The 19,781-nt window shown below is 54.6% G+C and overlaps 1 protein-coding gene across 3 annotated transcripts; it reads left to right on the forward strand.

Annotated features, from left to right (window-relative positions):
- Positions 1-1,392: 1,392 nt before the first annotated feature.
- On the forward strand, positions 1,393-15,991 carry ABCG4 (ATP binding cassette subfamily G member 4). 3 transcript variants are annotated; one of them, XM_082684216.1, is made up of 15 exons: positions 1,393-1,459; positions 2,211-2,460; positions 7,251-7,368; positions 7,494-7,626; positions 7,779-7,829; positions 8,294-8,439; positions 9,595-9,718; positions 9,847-9,961; positions 10,125-10,267; positions 11,615-11,713; positions 11,933-12,101; positions 12,209-12,309; positions 13,634-13,792; positions 13,951-14,069; positions 14,222-15,991. In XM_082684216.1, exons 2-15 carry the CDS (start codon positions 2,223-2,225, stop codon positions 14,445-14,447), a joined length of 1,941 nt encoding a protein of 646 aa, XP_082540342.1. In that variant the 5' UTR covers positions 1,393-1,459; positions 2,211-2,222; the 3' UTR covers positions 14,448-15,991. The 3 variants fall into 3 exon arrangements, with proteins under 3 accessions (XP_082540342.1, XP_082540341.1, XP_082540343.1); XM_082684215.1 differs by having other exon boundaries at positions 1,399-1,541; XM_082684217.1 differs by lacking the exon at positions 11,615-11,713 and having other exon boundaries at positions 1,434-1,541.
- The last annotated feature ends 3,790 nt before the right edge of the window (positions 15,992-19,781 follow it).

Raw genomic sequence — 19,781 nt, forward strand, 5'->3', positions numbered from 1 at the left:
AACCATTGGGGATGGGGAGTCGCTTCGGGTGGTTAACTTGGAGAACGGGGGTCCATCTCGAGAGTGAGAACTTTGGTCTTGAGGGATGGTGCTGATGTAGGCAGGGAATGAGAGGAAGGTAGGAAGGGCTGGATCCTAAACACACTAACCCTCACAGTTACAGGGCGGAGCCTGGAGATGTCCTGCAGGGGCCGCCAGCTTCCAGGCTGTGATGAGGCAGGAGGAGGGGCTGAGGAGCAGGGGAGAGGTTTGACTGCTGGTAACCTCTCAGCTGCTGCAGTAAGGAGGTGGCAGCAGCCCCAGCGGCCTCCCCTCCCATCTGTCTTTGCTCTGTGACAGGTGGGAACTTAAAAGCTCAGGCCATGTGTCTCAACTGGCTAACCTACTTACCCCTAGAAGACTCAGCCTGGGCAGGCGGGGGCCAAGAGGGGCATGAGGAAGGAGCAAAGCAGGGGAAAGCCCCAGAGTGTTCTGGAGAACCTGCGTTTGAAGGCTTGTGGGCTGAGGGAGAGCATGACATGTGTACTAGAAGATGCCCAAGGCAGTGTCTGTGAGCCAGGTGCCATCGACATGGTGCATCTGTGCGTCCAGCATCAGGCGTGTGCCTGTCTTAAAGGTCTGAATTTGCCTGGGAGAGTAAGGACTTTTGTCTGTAGTTGGAGTAGGCTGAGTTCTAAGTACCACTGTCACCTCCCAGCTGTTTGCAAGCTCTCCCAAAGCGGGGTCCACCGGCCTTCCCTTCTTAACTAGTTAGGGAAGTGGAGAATGGGGAGAATGGGGTGGGGAAAGGGGAGGACGCTCTCCCGAGACTCCAGCTTTCAAAGCCTTTTTATCTAGTTTGGGGAATCGCTGGAGGAAGCCTGAGCTCAAGGGCCGGAACCGGGGAAAACTGATGGGGGAGTGGTGCAGACAGTCTGACAGCTTCACAATCCCTTGGGAAGGATGGCGTCTGCACCCCAATGCCCACCCCATTCCCTGTACGCACACCACCATCGTCTTGTCTGTAATCCAGGGACCTGTCCCCACCGAGCGACTTCAGTTCTCCTGCCCTCACTGTGTTCAAGTCGGCCCTTCGCCGCCAACCCCCCAGTCCGGGGTCCACACTGCGCCCGCTCTGGCCCCGCGTCGCCGGCACTGCTGTCCCTTTCGCCGTGCTCGCCCCCCACCGGCTGCGGGGCGGCGTGGGCCCTTTAAGAACAGCCGGACGGGCGAGCAGTAGCTGGGAGGAGAGCGCAGTCGCCCGGCGGGCTCGGGAGGACGCGGCGCCCAGCACCGCGCTCTGGAAACCGGCTGTGCGCAGCCGAGTTGGGGCGCGCCCCCATCGCCCCTCCCCAGCGTTGTCATCTCTCCGCGGACCTGAGGCCCGGGCCCTCCCCGGTCGCCCGCCCCGCCCCGGCCCCGCCCCGGCCCGCGCTGCCGGGACCGGGAGCCGGGCCGTGGGTGCCGCATCCGGAGGCAGGTGAGGAGGGCCCGGAGTCTCCATCCCCGGTCCGCGGCAGCGCCAAGCTTCTCGGTCCTCACCGGCCCGGGGGCGCGTCAAGGTGACTAGGCATGCGGGAGATAGCGAAAGGGGGAACCCGCCCCCGGGGACTAGTTGGAGGTGGAGGCGGAGGGCGGTGGTCGCGAGTCCCGGTGGTGCGCCCGCCTTTGGGGAGAGTCCCGGACGCGCGGGCGCAGGGGAGCCGGCGGGAGGGGCTGGTCAGAGGACGCGCCCGGGGATGGGGAGGGGGATGCAGCGCGAGGCCCAGAGCCTCCTCTTCCTCCGCCTTCTCCCGGGTCTGCCCTGCGCACACCCGGGTACCCTGACCTCCTAGCGGGCAGTCGCGGCCGGCCGCCCCTGCCCTCCTCCCCGCCCCCCAACCCTTCAGTCCCCAGGGGCTGCTGGCCTGCGGGGTAAGGAGATTAGAGCCGCCACGGGGAGGGGGGAACGAACGGGTGAGGGCTTCTAGGGGCTGGGCCGGGGCCAGGCTGGGGCCAGACTGGAGCTGGGGCTGCCTGGACCGAGGAGAGGTCGAGACTGAGCGTAGCTACGACGGGAGTGGGGGGCAGGAGTGGGCAGATGCTCTGGCGGTGGGAAGTGGGGTGCTCCCAGTAGCGGGTCTGCCCTGAGAAGGAGGCGGGCAGTGGGGGTGGGGAGCATTAGAAAACAAGGAGGCTTTGAGCCAGGGCTTGGGGGTCTGCCCCGAACTGAGCAGGCCCTCTCCCTGCAGGCCGGCAACGTGATGGCGGAGAAGGCGCTGGAGGCCGTGGGCTGTGGACTGGGACCCGGGGCCGTGGCCATGGCCGTGGCGCTGGAGGACGGGGCGGAGCCCCCAATGCTGACCACACACCTGAAGAAGGTGGAGAACCACATCACCGAAGCTCAACGCTTCTCCCACCTACCCAAGCGTTCAGCGGTGGACATCGAATTCGTGGAGCTGTCCTATTCCGTGCGGGAAGGGCCCTGCTGGCGCAAACGGGGTAAGGGAGCAGCCTGGTGGGGAGTTGTGGAGCCCCCAGGAGTTGTTTCTTAGAAAGCTGGAGGTCTGGGTGTCCCCTGTTGCCCGAGTTCCGCCCCAGGATGCTCTGTGTGGCTGAAATCTCAGCCCACCGCGAGCTATGCACGCAGCTGACCCGCCAGGTCTGTGCTACACCCCCACTCCTCCCCGCCTCCCCCCTCCCCTGCACCTGTGAGCTCTGAGGTGGGACACTAGGTTCAGCTGTCGATTGAAGTTTTCCTCCTCCAAGATGACAACAACCTCTGGTCCCTAAGTTGTCCTGGAGGAGTTTCTTTTATTTTAGGTAGAATTCCTGCCTTTGAGGCCTGGCACGAGAAAGTCCCGGGCTGTGTTTCGGCCTTCCTCAGGGCTTAGCAGTATTCTTGTACCTATAGACACTGTTAATTTTTTTTTAATTTTTATTTTTTAAGATTTTATTTATTTATTCGACAGAGAGAGAGAGAGAGAGAGCAAGAGAGCGACTACAAGCAGAGAGAGTGGAAGAGGGAGAAGCAGGCCTCCCATTGAGCAGGGAGCCCGATGTGGGCCTCAATCCCAGGACCATGACTGGAGCCAAAGGCAGATGCCCAACAACTGAGCCACCCAGGCGCCCCGACACTGCTAACTTTAAAAGATGTTCTCATTCCTGTCATCTTACTTCATTCTTGCTGAAGTCCTCCGAGGCAGGGAGGGTGAAGGTTTAGCAGGCTGGGTGACATCCCCATGGTACGAGTAAGGAAACTGAGGTCCAGGAAACTTGAGTCACCTGACAGGGCCACACAGCAAATTAGTGGCAGAACTGGGACCAGAAGCCAGGTTTGCCAGCTCTCTGTGGATTGTTCTTTCCTTCTTAACGTCCCTGGTGCTGCATTCCTATCTCCTCCTCTTTTCTCTCATCAGCGCCCGTGGGTAAGGTCTGGGCTCTTGGAACTTTCTGAGGTCCTTGGAACCTTCACCAGACCCTGGAGTCCTTGCCTCCTCCTGCCCTGGGCAGCTTGAGCTGGGAATAGAGAAGCTGAGGGTTTTTTTGGTTTTGTTTTTTGTTTTTCCCAGAGCTGGGTGTGGGTCAGGGGTGGAGCTGGGTCATTGTTCTCAGAGATTTAAGAAATAAGTTTGGGGTGCTTCTGAGCAAGGCTGAGCAGGAGCTGTTTCTGCATTCCCCACCCTCGCTCTCTCACAAGTGCCCAAAAGGTCACAGGGCCTGAGCCAATGGCAATTGAGGCCTCTGGGCCCCCTGCAGGGGCCCCTGTCCCAGAGCAGCCTCTGGACCCTGAGATCGGCTCTGGGCAAATGAAGAGGTGGCCATATTTCTTACAGCCCTGTTTTTCCTCAGTTTTAAGTAGATAAGTTATTTTTTAAAGATTTTGTTTATTTGTTTGACAGAGAGAGAGAGATCACAAGTAGGCAGAGAGGCAGGCAGAGAGAGGAGGAAGCAGGCTCCCCACAGAGCAGAAAGCCCCATGTGGGGCTCGATTCTAGGACCCTGAGATCATGACTTGAGCCGATGGCAGAGGCTCAAACCACTGAGCCACCCAGGTGCCCGAGGAGATAAGTTTTAAGAAGCTAAGAAAGAAATGTAGCTATAGGGACTGGTTGCTTCAACCCACCAGCCAGATTGGCATCCCTGACTGGATGCTTCCCTCCTTCGACCTTGCCAGCCCCCTGCTCTCTACTGTCCATTTTGCTATCTCTTCTGTCCCTTGCCCCTTTCCTAGCCCACTGTCCTTCTCTCTTTGACTTGTCTTTTCACTGGAGTCCCTCTCCCCTTGCCTGAAGGACGGAAAGCCATTAGAGGTAGGCAGAGAGGAAGAGCAAGGGATGTGGAGAGAGGGTGGTGTCTGCCTTGTCCAGGTAAGGACTTGCCACCGGTCTCCCCTAATTATACATGATGTTTCTTGTTTTTCAAAACACTTTCCCATTAGTTACTATTAAATGTCTCACTCAATAGTCACAATAACCCTATTATGCCTTGGGAGGAGATCTTACTGTCCTTATTTTATAGATGAGGAAACGGAGATCCTCAAAGATTAGGGGACTTGACAAAACTGCAAGAGTTACTGACAGAGACGGGACCAGAGCTCTGGTGTTTTTTTTTTTTTTTTTTTTTAAAGATTTTATTTGACAGAGAGAGAGAGAGAAATCACAAGTAGGCAGAGAGGCAGGCAGAGAGAGAGAGGGGAGGAAGCAGGCTCCCTGTGGAGCAGAGAGCCCGACGTGGGGCTCAATCCCAGGACCCTGGGATCATGACCTGAGCCGAAGGCAGAGGCTTTAACCCACTGAGCCACCCAGGCGCCCCCTCTGGTGTGTTTTTACCTGGAAGGGCTGACAGGTCTTTCCCATGATGAGAAGCTGGGGACCAGCAGGTGTTCGAAGACTGGGTTCCTAGCCGCTTGTCCACTGGATGACGTTGGGCCTCTCTTGGACTCACTTTCTTCATCTGTAAACAGGGATGATAATCGTCCCCGTACAGGCATGTTGTGAAGCTTAGCTGAGATGTTATCTGTGAAAATGCTTGGTGAGAGGCAAGTGTAAGATGATACATGTATTAGGCATCAGTGTTCAATCAGGTGCTTGGCTGATTAAATGAAGGGAAGGTTCCTTGTTGCCTATTTCCTCTCCTGCCAAAAAAATCACTTCCTGTCAGTGGCTCTGAAAGGTGTTTGCTGGAGTGCACAACCACACGTCTCTCTGATTGGTGGTGATAATCCCTGAGGCCGAGGGATGGAGCCTATGACTTCCCCTCCCCCAGGGAAGAACTTGCTGTGTGACCTTGGGTGAGTCACTGGATGTCCCTGGGTCCCAGCTGGCTCCTCCGTGTTGCTATAGCAGCAGTGGAAGTAATGAGTTTGTAAACACTGGACAAAAAAGGGAAGCAGACACATTTCCTGCATTCAAGAAAGTCATGGTCTAGGTAAAAAATATGGGAAACATCTATGGATCTGAGGAGAGATAAAATAATGTTAAAACAGAAGCACAAATAATGTACAATGAGAATAAAGAAAACAGAATTGAAGAGGGTTGGAGGGACAAGGGAAAAATCAGGAATGGCTTCATGGAAGAAGTAGCATCATCTGGGCCGCCAGTGTGATGGGGACCCCACAGTGGACAGCAACTGAGTCTCCTGCTGAATGGATGTGTTCAGAGGGACAACTGGGTGCTGCGGAGGGAGGGTGAAAGTCACATCCCTTCACTGTCTCTGCTAAGCAGGTAGAGGGGAGAGGACACTGAGCTCTGTGGAGGGGCGGAGGACGATGGTGGCGAGCAAAACCTCCAGTAGAGCTTGGTGTTCCTGCCTCACTGAGGGATAGTAAGCATAGTAGGCATAGTAAGCATAGTAGGCAAGGCTTGCCTGGTGGGCTCCCATCTTCCTCTCCACCACCTTGTTTCCCCAGGCGACGCCATGTAGTCTCTGACCTCCGCTTCTAGATATGCTCTCATGTAGCAGAGCTCTCCCTCCCAAGGACTGGAGAGCCTTGACTTCCCTCTCCATTTTTGATTGCTGCTCATCCTTCAAGACTTTCCTCAAATGCCACTTCTTCCATGAAGCCATTCCTGATTTTTCCCTTGTCCCTCCAACCCTCTTCAATTCTGTTTTCTTTATCCTCATTGTACATTATTTGTGCTTCTGTTTTAACCTTATTTTATCTCTCCTCAGATCCATAGATGTTTCCCATTATTTTACCTAGACCATGACTTTCTTGAATGCAGGAAATGTGTCTTCTTCCTTTTTTTGTCCAGTGTATGGGACAGAGCTTGGATGTAGTAGATATCAATAAGTGTTTGCCAAATAGAATTAATAATAAAATGCCACCTTAATTAATAATAATAATTAATAATAAAATGTCACATGTGCCAAGCACTGTGTCATATGCTTTACATATATTATCTCATTGCATCTCTATAGCAACCCTATGAGATAGGTACTATCATCCTCATTTTACAGATGAGGGACCTGGAGCTCAGAGAGGTTAAGCGACTTGCCTGAGGTCCCACAGCTGGCTAAGTGTGGGGCCAGAATTTGAACCTCGATCCACCTGACTCCAAATCAGTGCTCTTAATGCCTATGCTGCCTCCCCCAAGGAGTGAATGAATCATGAGATTTTTACCGGGCCATATTGGGGGCTGTGGAGACAGGCCTCCTGGGCCAAGAGAGCGCAAAGAAGAAGGCTTTTTCAGAATGAAACAAATGTTCCGAGAACCCGTTCTCCTAGAACCCATGGTGAGCCTCTAGTACATGCCAGACAGTCTGCTGAGGTCACAACAATGAGTAGGACACGGGTTCTAGCCCCAAGCAGCTCACATACTAAGAGGCTGGGGGACAGGGGTGAGGGACGGGCACAGCAACTAGCAAGCATGCTGGTGTGTGCAGGGGCTGTGCAAACACAGGGGACATTTAACCACTTTGCTCAGGCCAATGGTTGGCAAAATCTTCCTGGAGGGAGTGAGAGTGACTACTGCATTTATAGAGGGGGGGCAGAGTCATCTACAAACTTGATGCCCTCTCCATGCCCATCCACAGGTGTGGCGGTCTTCTCCTGGCCTACAGGAGAATGTTGGCCTCTGGTACATTGATGTTGGGACCTGCCCCTTCTAGGGGGACAGGTGGAGATGGTGTGAATCTCAGTGCCACTCAGAAGGTGTTTCTCCATCGTCATCAATCGCCACTCCCCACCTGGGAGGGAATTGCCTCCTTCGCTAGGGCCATTCCTCAGAGTTTCTGTTGCCTCTGTTCACTGTAACTCTGTTCACAAGCTCCTTCCTCCCTCGCTGCAGGTTATAAGACCCTCCTCAAGTGCCTGTCTGGTAAATTCTGCCGCCGGGAGCTGATTGGTATCATGGGCCCCTCCGGCGCCGGCAAGTCCACGTTCATGAACATCTTGGCAGGGTACAGGTGAGGACGAGGGCGGGGTGGAATGGGGGCAGGAGCCAGGAAGAAGGATCCCCCGGGGAGCTCAGAAGGTATTCTGAGGTGGCCTTGACCCCCCCGCTCCCCATCTGCGACCAATGTGCCTGCAGGGAGTCTGGAATGAAGGGGCAGATCCTGGTCAACGGGAGGCCTCGGGAGCTGAGGACCTTCCGTAAGATGTCGTGTTACATCATGCAGGACGACATGCTGCTGCCTCACCTCACAGTGCTGGAAGCCATGATGGTGAGGGCTGGCGGGCCGGCTCCCTCTCCCAACCCCTGCTTCTGCCTGTCGTCCCCATCCTGCCATGCCCATCCTCCTCGGTTGGTGGCTAAGGGGACAAGGCGGGGCCCTCCTCCCACTCCTACCTGACCTGCCTACTCTCTGGGCCTCAGGTCTCTGCTAACCTGAAGTTGAGTGAGAAGCAAGAAGTGAAGAAGGAACTGGTGAGTGGGGAAGAGAAGGGGGTGAGGACAGGACAGCTGCCCTTCCTGTGCTTCTAGAGTTCTAGAGCCTTAAGTTTGCTGGGGGCAGGGGGTGGGAGACTGGATCCCAGGCTGGGACATTGGAGGCCAAGTGGGCTTAAGGGAATGCTTCTTTTTTTTTTTTTTTTTTTAAGATTTTATTTATTTATCAGAGAGAGAGAGAGTGGGGGAGAAAGCAAGCACAGGCAGACAGAATGGCAGGCAGAGGCAGAGGGAGAAGCAGGCTCCCTGCTGAGCAAGGAGCCCGATGTGGGACTCGATCCCAGGACGCTGGGATCATGACCTGAGCCGAACGAAGGCAGCTGCTTAACCAACTGAGCCACCCAGGCGTCCCAAGGGAATGCTTCTTTAAATTGGGGTGGTGTGGGGGTGGAGAGGAGCGGAGATTCTGAAGCTGACCTGGGGTGGGTGGGGTACCGGGCCAGGTGACGGAGATCCTGACAGCACTGGGCCTGATGTCCTGCTCTCACACGAGGACAGCTCTGCTCTCCGGGGGGCAGAGGAAGCGCCTGGCCATCGCCCTGGAGCTGGTCAACAATCCGCCCGTCATGTTCTTTGATGAGCCCACCAGGTAGTTCTCCCCTCCTCTCCCACCAGCATGCCGCCTCCCCTTGCCCCCTCAGCCAGGGCAGGAGGGCTACATCTTCTCCACGGCTGGAGACCAGAGTCCGTGCACAGCAGCCTTCCGGAGCCAAGATAAGGGCTTCTTTTCATTCGTTCCTGCCAATCCTGTTGCCGTAGCAGCCCCATCCTTCACGCAGGCAGAAATCCTATGTCCTCCTTGATGGATGCCTCCCTCTCCCTCTCTTCCCCACAGCCAATCCGTCATCAAGTCCTGCTGACTCTACCCCCTTCCTCTGTCTCTCAGATTCGCCCCACCCCCATCCCGAGTGCCCGGGCTTAAGTTCTGGACCTCATCAGCTCTCGCCTGCATTTCTGCCATAGACTCCTACCCCCTCGTCTTCAGTCTCTCTCAGCTAGTCCTCCCTCTGAGCTGCAGCCAGGGAGAGCTCTCTAAGAGACAAGTCTGGCAATATTCCCTACCCCCCCCCCCTTAAAAACACACAGCGTTTCCCATTTGCCCTCAGAACAAAGTCAGAAGACTTAGAGGTCCCGGCCTGAACCTACTTCCCCAGCCTCACATCTTGCTTCATGCTGGCTTGTATTTTATGCTCTAATAACACCGAATTGCTTATAATTCCCTGGGCCAGCCATGTGTTTCATGCCTCTAAGCTTTGCACATGTTGTGTCTTCTGTCTGTGCCCTTCGCCACCATGCCTGCCCTTCCACCTTCAGCTGACTCAACTCCTTCCTCTTTCACACGTGCTCAGGAAGCTTCTCTGACTACCCCCAAGCCCCGTGCCGCAGAGCTGAAGCCCCCCTCTGCCCCCCGCCGCCCCGTGTTTCTACACCACATCATCTCGATTGATCTCTGCGCTTCTCTCTCTCCCTCCAGACCAGAGTCCATGTCTTAGCCATCCATCATGGTCATCCCAGTGCTGGCCATTCAACAAATATTTGTTTGTTAAGTGGAATGGTGCTTGGGCTTCTTGGTACCTCCAAAGGCTGGCACCGTGTAGCGTGGACAGGCTGTCAGGTAGCCAGAGGGACTCCCTTCCTGCCAGCTCCAGCCCCTTCGGAGCAGCTGCCCCACCTCAAGCACTCCCTTCACTTGGCACTGCCCACCTCACCGCCTACCCCCTGTCCGCCACCTTTCTCTGGACAGTGGTCTGGACAGCGCGTCCTGTTTCCAAGTGGTGTCCCTCATGAAGTCCCTGGCCCAGGGGGGCCGCACAGTGATCTGCACCATCCACCAGCCCAGTGCCAAGCTCTTTGAGATGTTTGACAAGGTGAGTGGCTCCGGGCTTCCCAGGGCACTGGCCTATGGCGGGGAGAGGGAGGGACATCGGGGGAAGGGCTGGTGGGGCCCACCTAGTCCACTGGTGGTGCTGTCCTCACCCCTCCCTTTCCACCTCAGCTCTACATCCTGAGCCAGGGTCAGTGCATCTTCAAAGGCGTGGTCACCAACCTGATCCCCTACCTGAAGGGGCTTGGCTTACACTGCCCTACCTACCACAACCCGGCTGACTTCAGTGAGTGGCAGGGCAGGGGGGCTGGGCTGTGGTGGTGGGCCAACTCGGGAGGGTCGGCTCCCATGCCTAGGTCTCCTTGGGGAGGTCTCACTCATGGAGGGGCTGGCTTGCCCTCGGGAACCAAGGAGTGATTTAGCCACGCACTCCGCTCTGTGTCTCCCAGTCATCGAGGTGGCCTCTGGAGAGTATGGAGACCTGAACCCCATGCTGTTCAGGGCAGTGCAGAATGGGCTTTGTGCCATGGCCGAGAAGAAGAGCAGCCCTGAGAAGAATGAGGTCCCCACCCCGTGCCCTCCTTGTCCTCAGGTGAGTAAGGCTGGAGAGGGCAGAGAGGGAAAAGTGGGGGCGGGCAGGTGGGACCCTGGATGATGGCCCTGCTTAAGAGGCTGTCCCCCCAGAGGCATCACAACCATTAGGGACTAGGAAGAATTCAGAACTTGGACTAGACCTACTGTGAACTGCAGTGTGACCTTGGTCACATTGCTCAACCTCCTTTCATTTACATGTTCAGCAAATTCTCACTAAGCATCTGTAGTGTGTTGTCCTCAGTGCCGGCACGGGGCCACCTGGTAAGCAGACCCAATGCTACATCTCTTGCCTCGTGGCTCATGGGTCTTGCTGTCATCTCCAGGCCAGAGGTGATGATGCTGAGCTCTGATGTTATTGGGAGAACTAACCAGATCATCACGTAAATCTCTGCACCGGGGCTGGTACAGTGGATATTGGTTTGATGCCAGTTCTCGTTCCTAAATGAGATACCACGACCCTGGAAAACGTCCCCGAACTGAAGGAGAGCTCGTGCAGCAAGCCAGTACAAATAGACAGCGGGTTTGTGCAGTGAAGGTGTAGGGCCACCTGGAGAATGGGGAGATAACTCTCCCAAGTCCCACACTCGCCAGTGGCTCACAAGCAAGGGTGTTTTTCAGGCTATGACTTGGGGCAGAGGTCTCTTGAGAAGCTGGTCATGCCAGCAGGCGCTCGGTGCTGTTTCATCTGGTCCCCAGAGGTTTTTTCCATCTCAAGAGTCTTGCCTCCTGAAAAATACTCTTATTCTTTATGCTCAGGGTTTCATTTGGTCCATCTGGCTATCATGACTTTCGGGTAGTGCTGATGAGCCACTTGGAAGCTAGCGGGGTCGCGTTCCTACAGGTCCCTTGGTCTGTCCACTGCGCCCGGGGGCCCTGTGACCTCCAGTGTTCATTCTTTCATCTGAACTGACAAGCTGGATGCCAGCTTCAAAAAACCCAGGAGGGCTGGCTGTAGTTGTTGCCACCATTATGATCATTGTTTAATATGATTGTGGCACAGGGGGCAGAAAAGCACTGTGGCCTTCGGGTAAATATTTCTTGAGGAAGTGAAGACAAGAAGAGGAGTGACCGGCCTACTCTTAGCCCCCACAGTGTCCTCGACGTCCTTGCGCTCTCCTCTCCCTCAAGTTTTTACTCGCTCCCTACGTCTCTCACTGAATCTCGCTCTAATGCATGACCCTGAGGCCAGCTTCCAGGCATATACCTCAGTGGTGGAGAGTCTCCCATCCAGGAAGGGCCTGGAGGAGCCCTGGCCTGGGGAAGGGCTCGAGGGTTTTCCATTACCAAGCTGGGTGTGCAGTGGGTGGGCGGGGTAGGCTTGCCTGACCCAGTGTCCTCTCCCCAGGAAGTGGACCCCATTGAAAGCCACACCTTTGCCACCAGCACCCTCACACAGTTCTGCATCCTCTTCAAGAGGACCTTCTTGTCCATCCTCAGGGACACGGTGAGGCATCATGTTGTGGGAGAGGAGGCCAGTACAGGCCTGCCTGGCTTATGGGGGGCATAGGATCTCAGCAGCTGGGAGGAGAAGCCCCCCCACCCCCACCAGCCAGCCATCTCCCAAGGCACCCATGGGTCTGTGTGTCTGTGAGGGCGGCTCTGAGTTCCTACCCCAGTTGGTCTGCCCATCCCTGGCCTGTGGCCCATCCCCTCTCCTCACCAGGTCCTCACCCACCTGAGGTTTGTGTCCCACGTGGTCATCGGCGTGCTCATCGGTCTCCTTTACCTGCACATTGGTAACGATGCCAGCAAGGTCTTCAACAACACCGGCTGCCTCTTCTTCTCCATGCTCTTCCTCATGTTTGCCGCCCTTATGCCAACCGTGCTCACCTGTGAGCTGAGCTGCCCTGGGCGGGGGGGGGGGGGGCGGGGTTGGGGGGGTACCAGGGGTCAGGGTCAGGGGCTCAGACAGCAGCGCCTCACCTGCTTGTGTCCTCAGTCCCCTTAGAGATGGCGGTCTTCATGAGGGAGCATCTCAACTATTGGTACAGCCTCAAAGCGTACTACCTGGCCAAGACCATGGCCGACGTGCCCTTTCAGGTAAGCCTCTTCCTCCCTCCCCTCTGGCTTCTCCCATACCTTGCTTGCCTCCTTCAACCTTGTCACCTGCCGTGTCCTCTTTTTTCCTTCCCCTCACTTAACAAATAGGCGGGGAGTGCCTACCGTGTACCAGGCTCTGTGCCGGGCATGGAGATCAGGCAATGAATAAGACAGATGAGATCTTGACCTTGTGGAACTGATGTTCTCATGGGAACAACCAATGACAGACAGACAGTGATGAAAATAATAGCCCTATGAATGCGTCTGTGAATCTTTTTTTTTTTAAAGATTACTTATTTATTTATTTGACAGAGAGAGAGAGATCGCAAGTAGGCAGAGGGGCAGGCAGAGAGAGAGGGAAGTAGGCTCCCTGTCAAGCAGAGAGCCCGATGTGGGGCTCAATCCAAGGATCCTGAGATTATGACCCAAGCCACAAGCAGAGGCTTAACCCACTGAGCCACCCAGGTGCCCTGGGTCTTTGGATCTTATCGGAGGCAATGGAGGGCAGCTAGTGCGGGTGCTGAAGCTTTACCGCTACTTGTTAGCCGCAAGACACGGAGCAGCTGCCTGCCTTTCACTGCTTCCGCATCCCCATCTATCAAGAGGAATGATGAGAGTATCCAGCTCGGGATTATTTGGGAGAAGTCAATGAGTTGATACACGTGAAGGACTTGGGCTAACGCTTGGGACGTGCGAAAGTGCCTGATAAGCGTTAGCTGGTTTGGGTTGGTTTTGTTGCACTAGCCTCCCCTCCCCCCGACCCGATCCACGTTCTGAGGCCACCAGTAATCTGTAGGGCAGCTGTGTGCAAATGAGAAAAAGCTGGGCGGGTGATGCACCGTGCTGCGGTGCATGGCCTCCCGAGAAGAGCACAGCAGGACCTCGGCGTCTGGTGGCCTCTTGATTGGGTGCCTAGTGCAAGGAATAGCCTGCACGATGGTCCGCGCTAGGCTTGGTCACCGGCCCCCTGGACTTGACCGCTCAGAGGGGGATGACATGTGCTCACATGCAGAGTTAATGAATCAGCAGTGTAAAGAACCAGCTGGTCCAGTTTAGGAGCTCAGATATGGAGATGTCACCATGACTGAACTGGTCAGAAGGGGTCCAGTGGAAATGGTGTCACTGGAGGAAACAAGGGGACAGACACCAGCCCGGGGGGGCCAGCACACACCAAGCATGGGGGCAGCGGGACCAAGCATGGACGCTCTAGGAAGAGCTAGTGCTCCGGGGGTTTCCGCCCAGGTGGCGTGGAGGGTGGCATGGAGGGTCTTGGCCTCTGTGGCCCTGGCTGGTGCCCCTGCTCAGGCCCATGCCCACTCCCCAGGTGGTGTGCCCGATGGTATACTGCAGCATCATCTACTGGATGACAGGCCAGCCGGCCGAAACCAGCCGCTTCCTGCTGTTCTCCGCCCTGGCTGCAGCCACCGCCTTGGTGGCCCAGTCTTTGGGGCTGCTGATTGGAGCTGCCTCCAATTCCCTCCAGGTGGGAGGGCTGGCCCTTGGGGATCCGGGGAGGGGATGGGGTTTGGTGGGAGGAAGCAGAGGCTGACATCAGGAGTGGAAGGGATCTCTGGGAAACCACAGGGCCACCCCTGTCCCGGTCACTCCTGTGATGGCCCGGTCCCCTTCCTTCCCATCCAGGTGGCCACCTTTGTGGGCCCAGTTACCGCCATCCCTGTCCTCTTGTTCTCCGGTTTCTTTGTCAGCTTCAAGACCATCCCCACTTACCTGCAGTGGAGCTCCTACCTCTCCTATGTCAGGTCAGTGCCGCGGCCCACACCGGGCATCACTGCTCCTCCCTGCCGGAGCCCAGGCTCCAGGGAGGACAGAGTGGCTGCTGGGTCCCGGCAGTCTGCCCAGGGAACAGGGACCCTATGCTCTGTATCCAGCTCTGATGTCCCCACGTGCACAGGTATGGCTTTGAGGGTGTGATTCTGACCATCTATGGCATGGATCGAGGTGATCTGACCTGCTTGGAGGAACACTGCCCTTTCCAGAACCCGCAGAGTATACTCCGAGCGCTGGATGTGGAGGATGCCAAGCTCTACCTGGACTTCCTGGTTTTGGGCATCTTCTTCCTGGCCTTGCGGCTGCTGGCATACCTTGTGCTCCGTTACCGGGTCAAGTCAGAGAGATAGAGCCTCGCCCTGGCCTGTGCCCCAGCCCCCGCAGCGGAAGCCCCCAGCCCCAGCCCTCTGGGACTTTTTTAACCTTGTAGACTTTGGCACGGGTTGCTGTTGCAGCCACGTTCTCCTCTCTCAGCTCCTCCCCGGGTTGGCTGCTGGACTGCACTCCCTGCCGTGGCTATGGTCGTGGCCACGGGGGGCTCCAGCCCTCCCCACCATGTCCAGGAGTCTTCCCAGTTGATGCAATTTATAGTTTCTTCCCTTCTCTCTCCAACATCTGCATGCAAAGACCACTAGGAGGCTGCCACCCTCCTTCCCCCACCTCATCCCCTGTCTCTGCTGTCTGCTTGGGAGCCCCAGGTTCTCCAGGGCCCCCATTTACAACTGACCAAAGTGGCCCCCTCTGGGGGTCCCCACCACACAAGTGTTTGTAAACTGGGCTGATCTAAGGTTTGGGTTCCAGGGCTGGGCCCTGGTGGGGTCCCCTGGAAGTCCCATTTGGATATTGGAAAGGAGCAGGGAAGGCTCTGGAAGTCTCTTCCTCCTCCTCACCTTCTCCCCACCCCTAGACCTATCTGATTTGGGCAATCTGCTGGAACAGAAGCTGGGTTTTCTGTCTGGGTCATTCCTCCCAATCCTGGGGATTGGAGAGGCCTGGGGGCCTAGGATGCCCCATCCCCTTCCCTGTCCCCTTTGGTGGGGGGTAGGGTCTGGTGGCACTGCTGCAATAATGTCTGTGTTTCTCTCCCACCTGCTACTGGAACCGGAGAATGCACTTTATTCTGGGGCATGAGCAGGAGAAGACTAAGCCTCCTTCTTGCTTCTCCTGCCCAGTCCTGCGACACTCCCTCCCCTCCCCAGAGTTACAGGCGCATACATGCGAACAGGCAATCTCAGCCCGACACACACATGCTGTCCCTTATGGCTCCGAGGAGGAGTGATGGTGGCATGGTGGAGGTGGCGGCGGTGGCGGCAGTGGGTGCCATAGGGAGGGCAGTGCCCACCTCCTCTGGGGATGCAGCTTTGACGGCATGGATGAGGCTTGTGCCGCCCAGGGTGTCCTGGGACCCGGGGTATCTACCCCCCGAGTCTCCTTTCCCCTCCAAGTCAGGGATGGCACAGGGCACTAGCTCCCTGGAGCTCCGCAGCCAACACAAGCACAAGCATGGGCAAAAGTTGGCCTTGGCCACTGCCACCCTGTGGCCCTTCCTTTGTGCATCAGGCTGGCATTCTCACTCTCCCGCCCCTTCCCCAGCCGTCTGCTGGTCATTCAAGCTCCTGCCTGGGTCTGTGCACACCCTCCCTACCTTCCCATCAGCCGAGGTGACCCCGGGGCACCAGAGCGACAGACACAGAGCACGTCTGGCTTTTGTGGTAGGTCCAGACTCACGCCACTTCTGATCTCCCCTTCCCCCAGGGCTCTCCCACTGCTTTTTCTTGTGTACACACCACTCTCCCTTCTCTTACCCTGCCACAGATTCTCCCCACCGCCCAGAGATGCCACTTGTATTTGTGGGACTTTGCCCATTATTAATAAAACCTATATTTATACAGTATACAGTGTGTGAATGGGTCCGGCTGGGGCTCGTGGCCCTGTGGTCTGTGGTGGGTCTTCAGAGCACTTGAGAGAAGTCTGTGAGCTTTAGAGAGTTTGTGGCAGGGGGTGGCAAGTTAGTAAATGTCAAGCAAGTGAGTGTACATCCCAGGAAATACTCGTGTTATGCTTTATACGTTGCAAATACTTTGTGTGCATGATCTCAGTAGAGTCCCATACCCACTCTGCATTATCCCTCATGACCACCCATTTTCGAGATGAGAAAACTGACATGTGTTAAGTAACTTGCCCAAGGACACTTAGCTAATAGAGGTGAAAGCAGGCCTGGTAACCAGGTGTTCCTTCCTCCAGACTCTTCATTCTTGGCATTGGCCAATGGCGCTGATGAGGGTGGATCTGTAAGCTGAGTGGGTGCCCTGGGTATGTGGCATGGGTATGTTCTTTTCTTTTTTTAAATTTTTAATTATTTTTAAGCATTTTCATTTTATTTTTTTATTTGACAGTTAGAGATCCCAAGTAGGCAGAGAGGCAGGCAGAGAGAGAGAGGAGGAAGCAGGCTCCCTGGGATCATGACCCGAGCTGAAGACAGAGACTTTAACCCACTGAGCCACCCAGATGCCCCATTTTCAAACATTTTTTATTTAAATTCAATTAATTAACATACAATGCATTATTGGTTTCAGAGTGTGATTCATCAGTCTTTTTTTAAAAATTTTTTTTTTAAAGATTTTATTTATTTATTTGACAGAGAGAAATCACAAGTAGATGGAGAGGCAGGCAGAGAGAGAGAGAGGGAAGCAGGCTCCCTGCTGAGCAGAGAGCCCGATGCGGGACTTGATCCCAGGACCCTGAGATCATGACCTGAGCCGAAGGCAGCGGCTTAACCCACTGAGCCACCCAGGTGCCCCTTAATTTTTTTTTTTTTAAGATTTTATTTATTTATTTGAAAGACAGAGATCGCAAGTAGGCAGAGAGACAGGCAGAGGGAGAGAGAGGGAAGCAGGCTCCCCGCTGAGCAAAGAGCCTGATGCGGGACTCGATCCCAGGACCCTGGGATCATGACCTGAGCCGAAGGCAGAGGCTTTAACCCACTGAGCCACCCAGGCGTCCCCCCCCCGCTTTTTTTTTTTTTTAAAAAGATCTTATCTGTTTATTTGACACAGCAGGGGCAGCAGTAGAGGGAGAAGCAGGCTCCCCAGACCCTGAGATCATGACCTGAGCCAAAGACAGATGCTTAACCAACTGAGCTCCCCAGATGCCCTTACCAGTCTTATATATAACACCCAGGGCTCATTACATCACATACCCTCCCTAATGTCCATCACCCACTTACCCCATTCCTCCCATCTCCTTCCCCTCCAGCAACCCTCAGTTTGTTTCCTATGATTAAGAGTCTCTTGGGACGCCTGGGTGGCTCAGTTGATTGGGCGGCTGCCTTCGGCTCAAGTCATGATCCCAGCGTCCTGGGATCGAGTCCCACATCGGGCTCCTTGCTTGGCGGGGAGCCAGCTTCTCCCTCTGCCTCTGCCTGCCACTCTGTCTGCCTGTGCTTGCTCTCGCTTCTCTCTCTATGACAAATAAATAAATAAAATCTTAAAAAAAAAAAAAAAAAGAGTCTCCTACGGTTTGTCTCCCTCTCTGGTTTGGTCTTTTTTCATTTTTTCCCTAATGGTCCTCTTCCCTAATGGTCCTCTGTTTTGTTTCTTACATTCCACGTATCAGTGAGATCATGTGGTAATTGTCTTTCTCTGATTGACTTATTTCACTTAGCATAATACCTTCTAGTTGCATCCATGTCATTGCAAACAGCAAGATCTCGTTCTTTAAAGATTTTATTTATTTATTTGACAGACAGAGATCACAAATAGGCAGAGAGGCAGGCAGAGAGGAGGAAGCAGACTCCCTGCTGAGCAGAGAGCCCGATGCTGGGCTCAATCCCAGGACCCTGGGATCATGACCTGAGCTAAAGGCAGAGGCTTAACCCACTGAACCACCCAGGCACCCCTCATTCTTTTAGATGACTGCAAAATAGTCCTGTGCGTGCGTGCGTGTGTGTGTTTGTGTGTGTGTGTGTATACCACATCTTCTTTATCCATTTTTCTGTTGATGGACATCTGGGCTCTTTCCATAGTTTGGCTATTGTGGACATTGCTGCTATAAACATCAGGGTGCATGTACCCCTTTGGGTCACTACCTTTGTATCTTTGGAGTAAATACCCAGTAGTGCAATTGCTGGGTCATAGGGTAGCTCTATTTTCAACTTTTTTGAGGAAATTCCATACTGTTTTCCAGAGTGGCTGCACCAGTTTGCATTCCCACCAACAGTGTAGGAGGGTTCCCCTTTCTCTGCATCCTCATCAACATTTGTGGCTTCCTGACTTGCCAATTTTAGCCATTCTAACTGGTGTGAGGTGGTATCTTATTGTGGTTTTGATTTGTATCTCCCTGATGCTGAGTGATGTGGAGCGTTTTTTCATGTGTCTGTTGGCCATTTAGATGTCTTCTTTGGAGAAATGTCTGTTCATGACATCTGCCCATTTCTTGGACTGGATTATTCATTCTTTGGGTGTTGAGTTTGATTAAGTTTTTTATAGATTTTGGATGCTAGCCCTTTATCTGTTAAGACATTTGCAAATATTTTCTCCCATTCTGTCAGTTGTCTTTTGGTTTCACTGACTGTTTCCTTTGTTGTGCAAAAGCTTTATCTTGATGAAATCCCATAGTTCCTTTTTTCCTTTGTTTCCCTTGCCTTTAGAGAAGTGTCTAGCAAGAATTTGCTGTGGCTGAGTCCAAAGAGGTTGCTGCCTGTGTTCTTCTCTGGGATTTTTTCAAGATTTTATTTATTTATTTGACAGAGATCACAAGTAGGCAGAGCTGCAGGCAGAGAGCGAGGGGGAAGCTGGCTCCCTGCTGAGCAGAGAGCCTGATGTGGGCTTGATCCCAGAACCCTGAGATCATGACCTGAGACAAAGGCAGAGGCTTAATCCGCTGAGCCACACGGGCGCCCCCTCCTCTAGGATTTTGATGGATTATTGTCTCACATTTAGGTCTTTCAGCCATTTTGAGTTTATTTTTGTGTGTGGTATAAGGCAATGGTCCAGTTTCATTCTTCTGCGTGGGACTATCCGATCTTCACATGGGTCTCTTCTTGCGGAGTGATACACGTCTCTGTCTTCAGAATTCACGGAGCCCTGGTTGTATCCATAGTGGGGTTATAGTCAGTGGTCATGGAAGGCAGTGAGAACCAGGAAAGATCCTGGAGCCAAAGCTCTAGGAGGAGAATGGCAGGGACCTCACTGAGCTTACCCCAGCTTTCTCTTTTTCTTCCTCTCTTCTCTCACCCTCGGGGTCACCATTAGCAGGGCCAAGCCATTGGCCACCAGGACTGCAGATGGGTTGGTGGTCTGAGGTTTGGAGCAAGCAATTGTCCAGAAGTCCTTGAAGGCTGGTAGCAAGATGACCCAAGGAACAGCAGCGCACTGTTTCACCCTCTTCCTTACTGATCCTGAAGCTTGGGGACTGAAGGGGGGACGTGGCCTCCACCTGACTAGCAGTACACGCAGAGCTAAGTGTCCTGGGCTAGATGAGGGTCCCATTTTTTACAGGTGGGGTGTCTGCCTGGAGATGGGCTTTCTCATGAGGGCTTTAGGGTGCTAGTGGGAAGAAGTCAGAGTAGTAACTTCTGGAACTCTAGCTCCTTCGGGGGGATTCCGGGAGCCACCCTGTCTCTGCAGTGATGCCTGCAGATGGCTTTTTAAAGGCCATGGGCACAAAATCCCACCGTTAAGTAA

This window comes from Mustela nivalis, assembly GCF_964662115.1.
Source record: "Mustela nivalis genome assembly, chromosome: 9".
NCBI classification, from domain to species: domain Eukaryota; kingdom Metazoa; phylum Chordata; class Mammalia; order Carnivora; family Mustelidae; genus Mustela; species Mustela nivalis.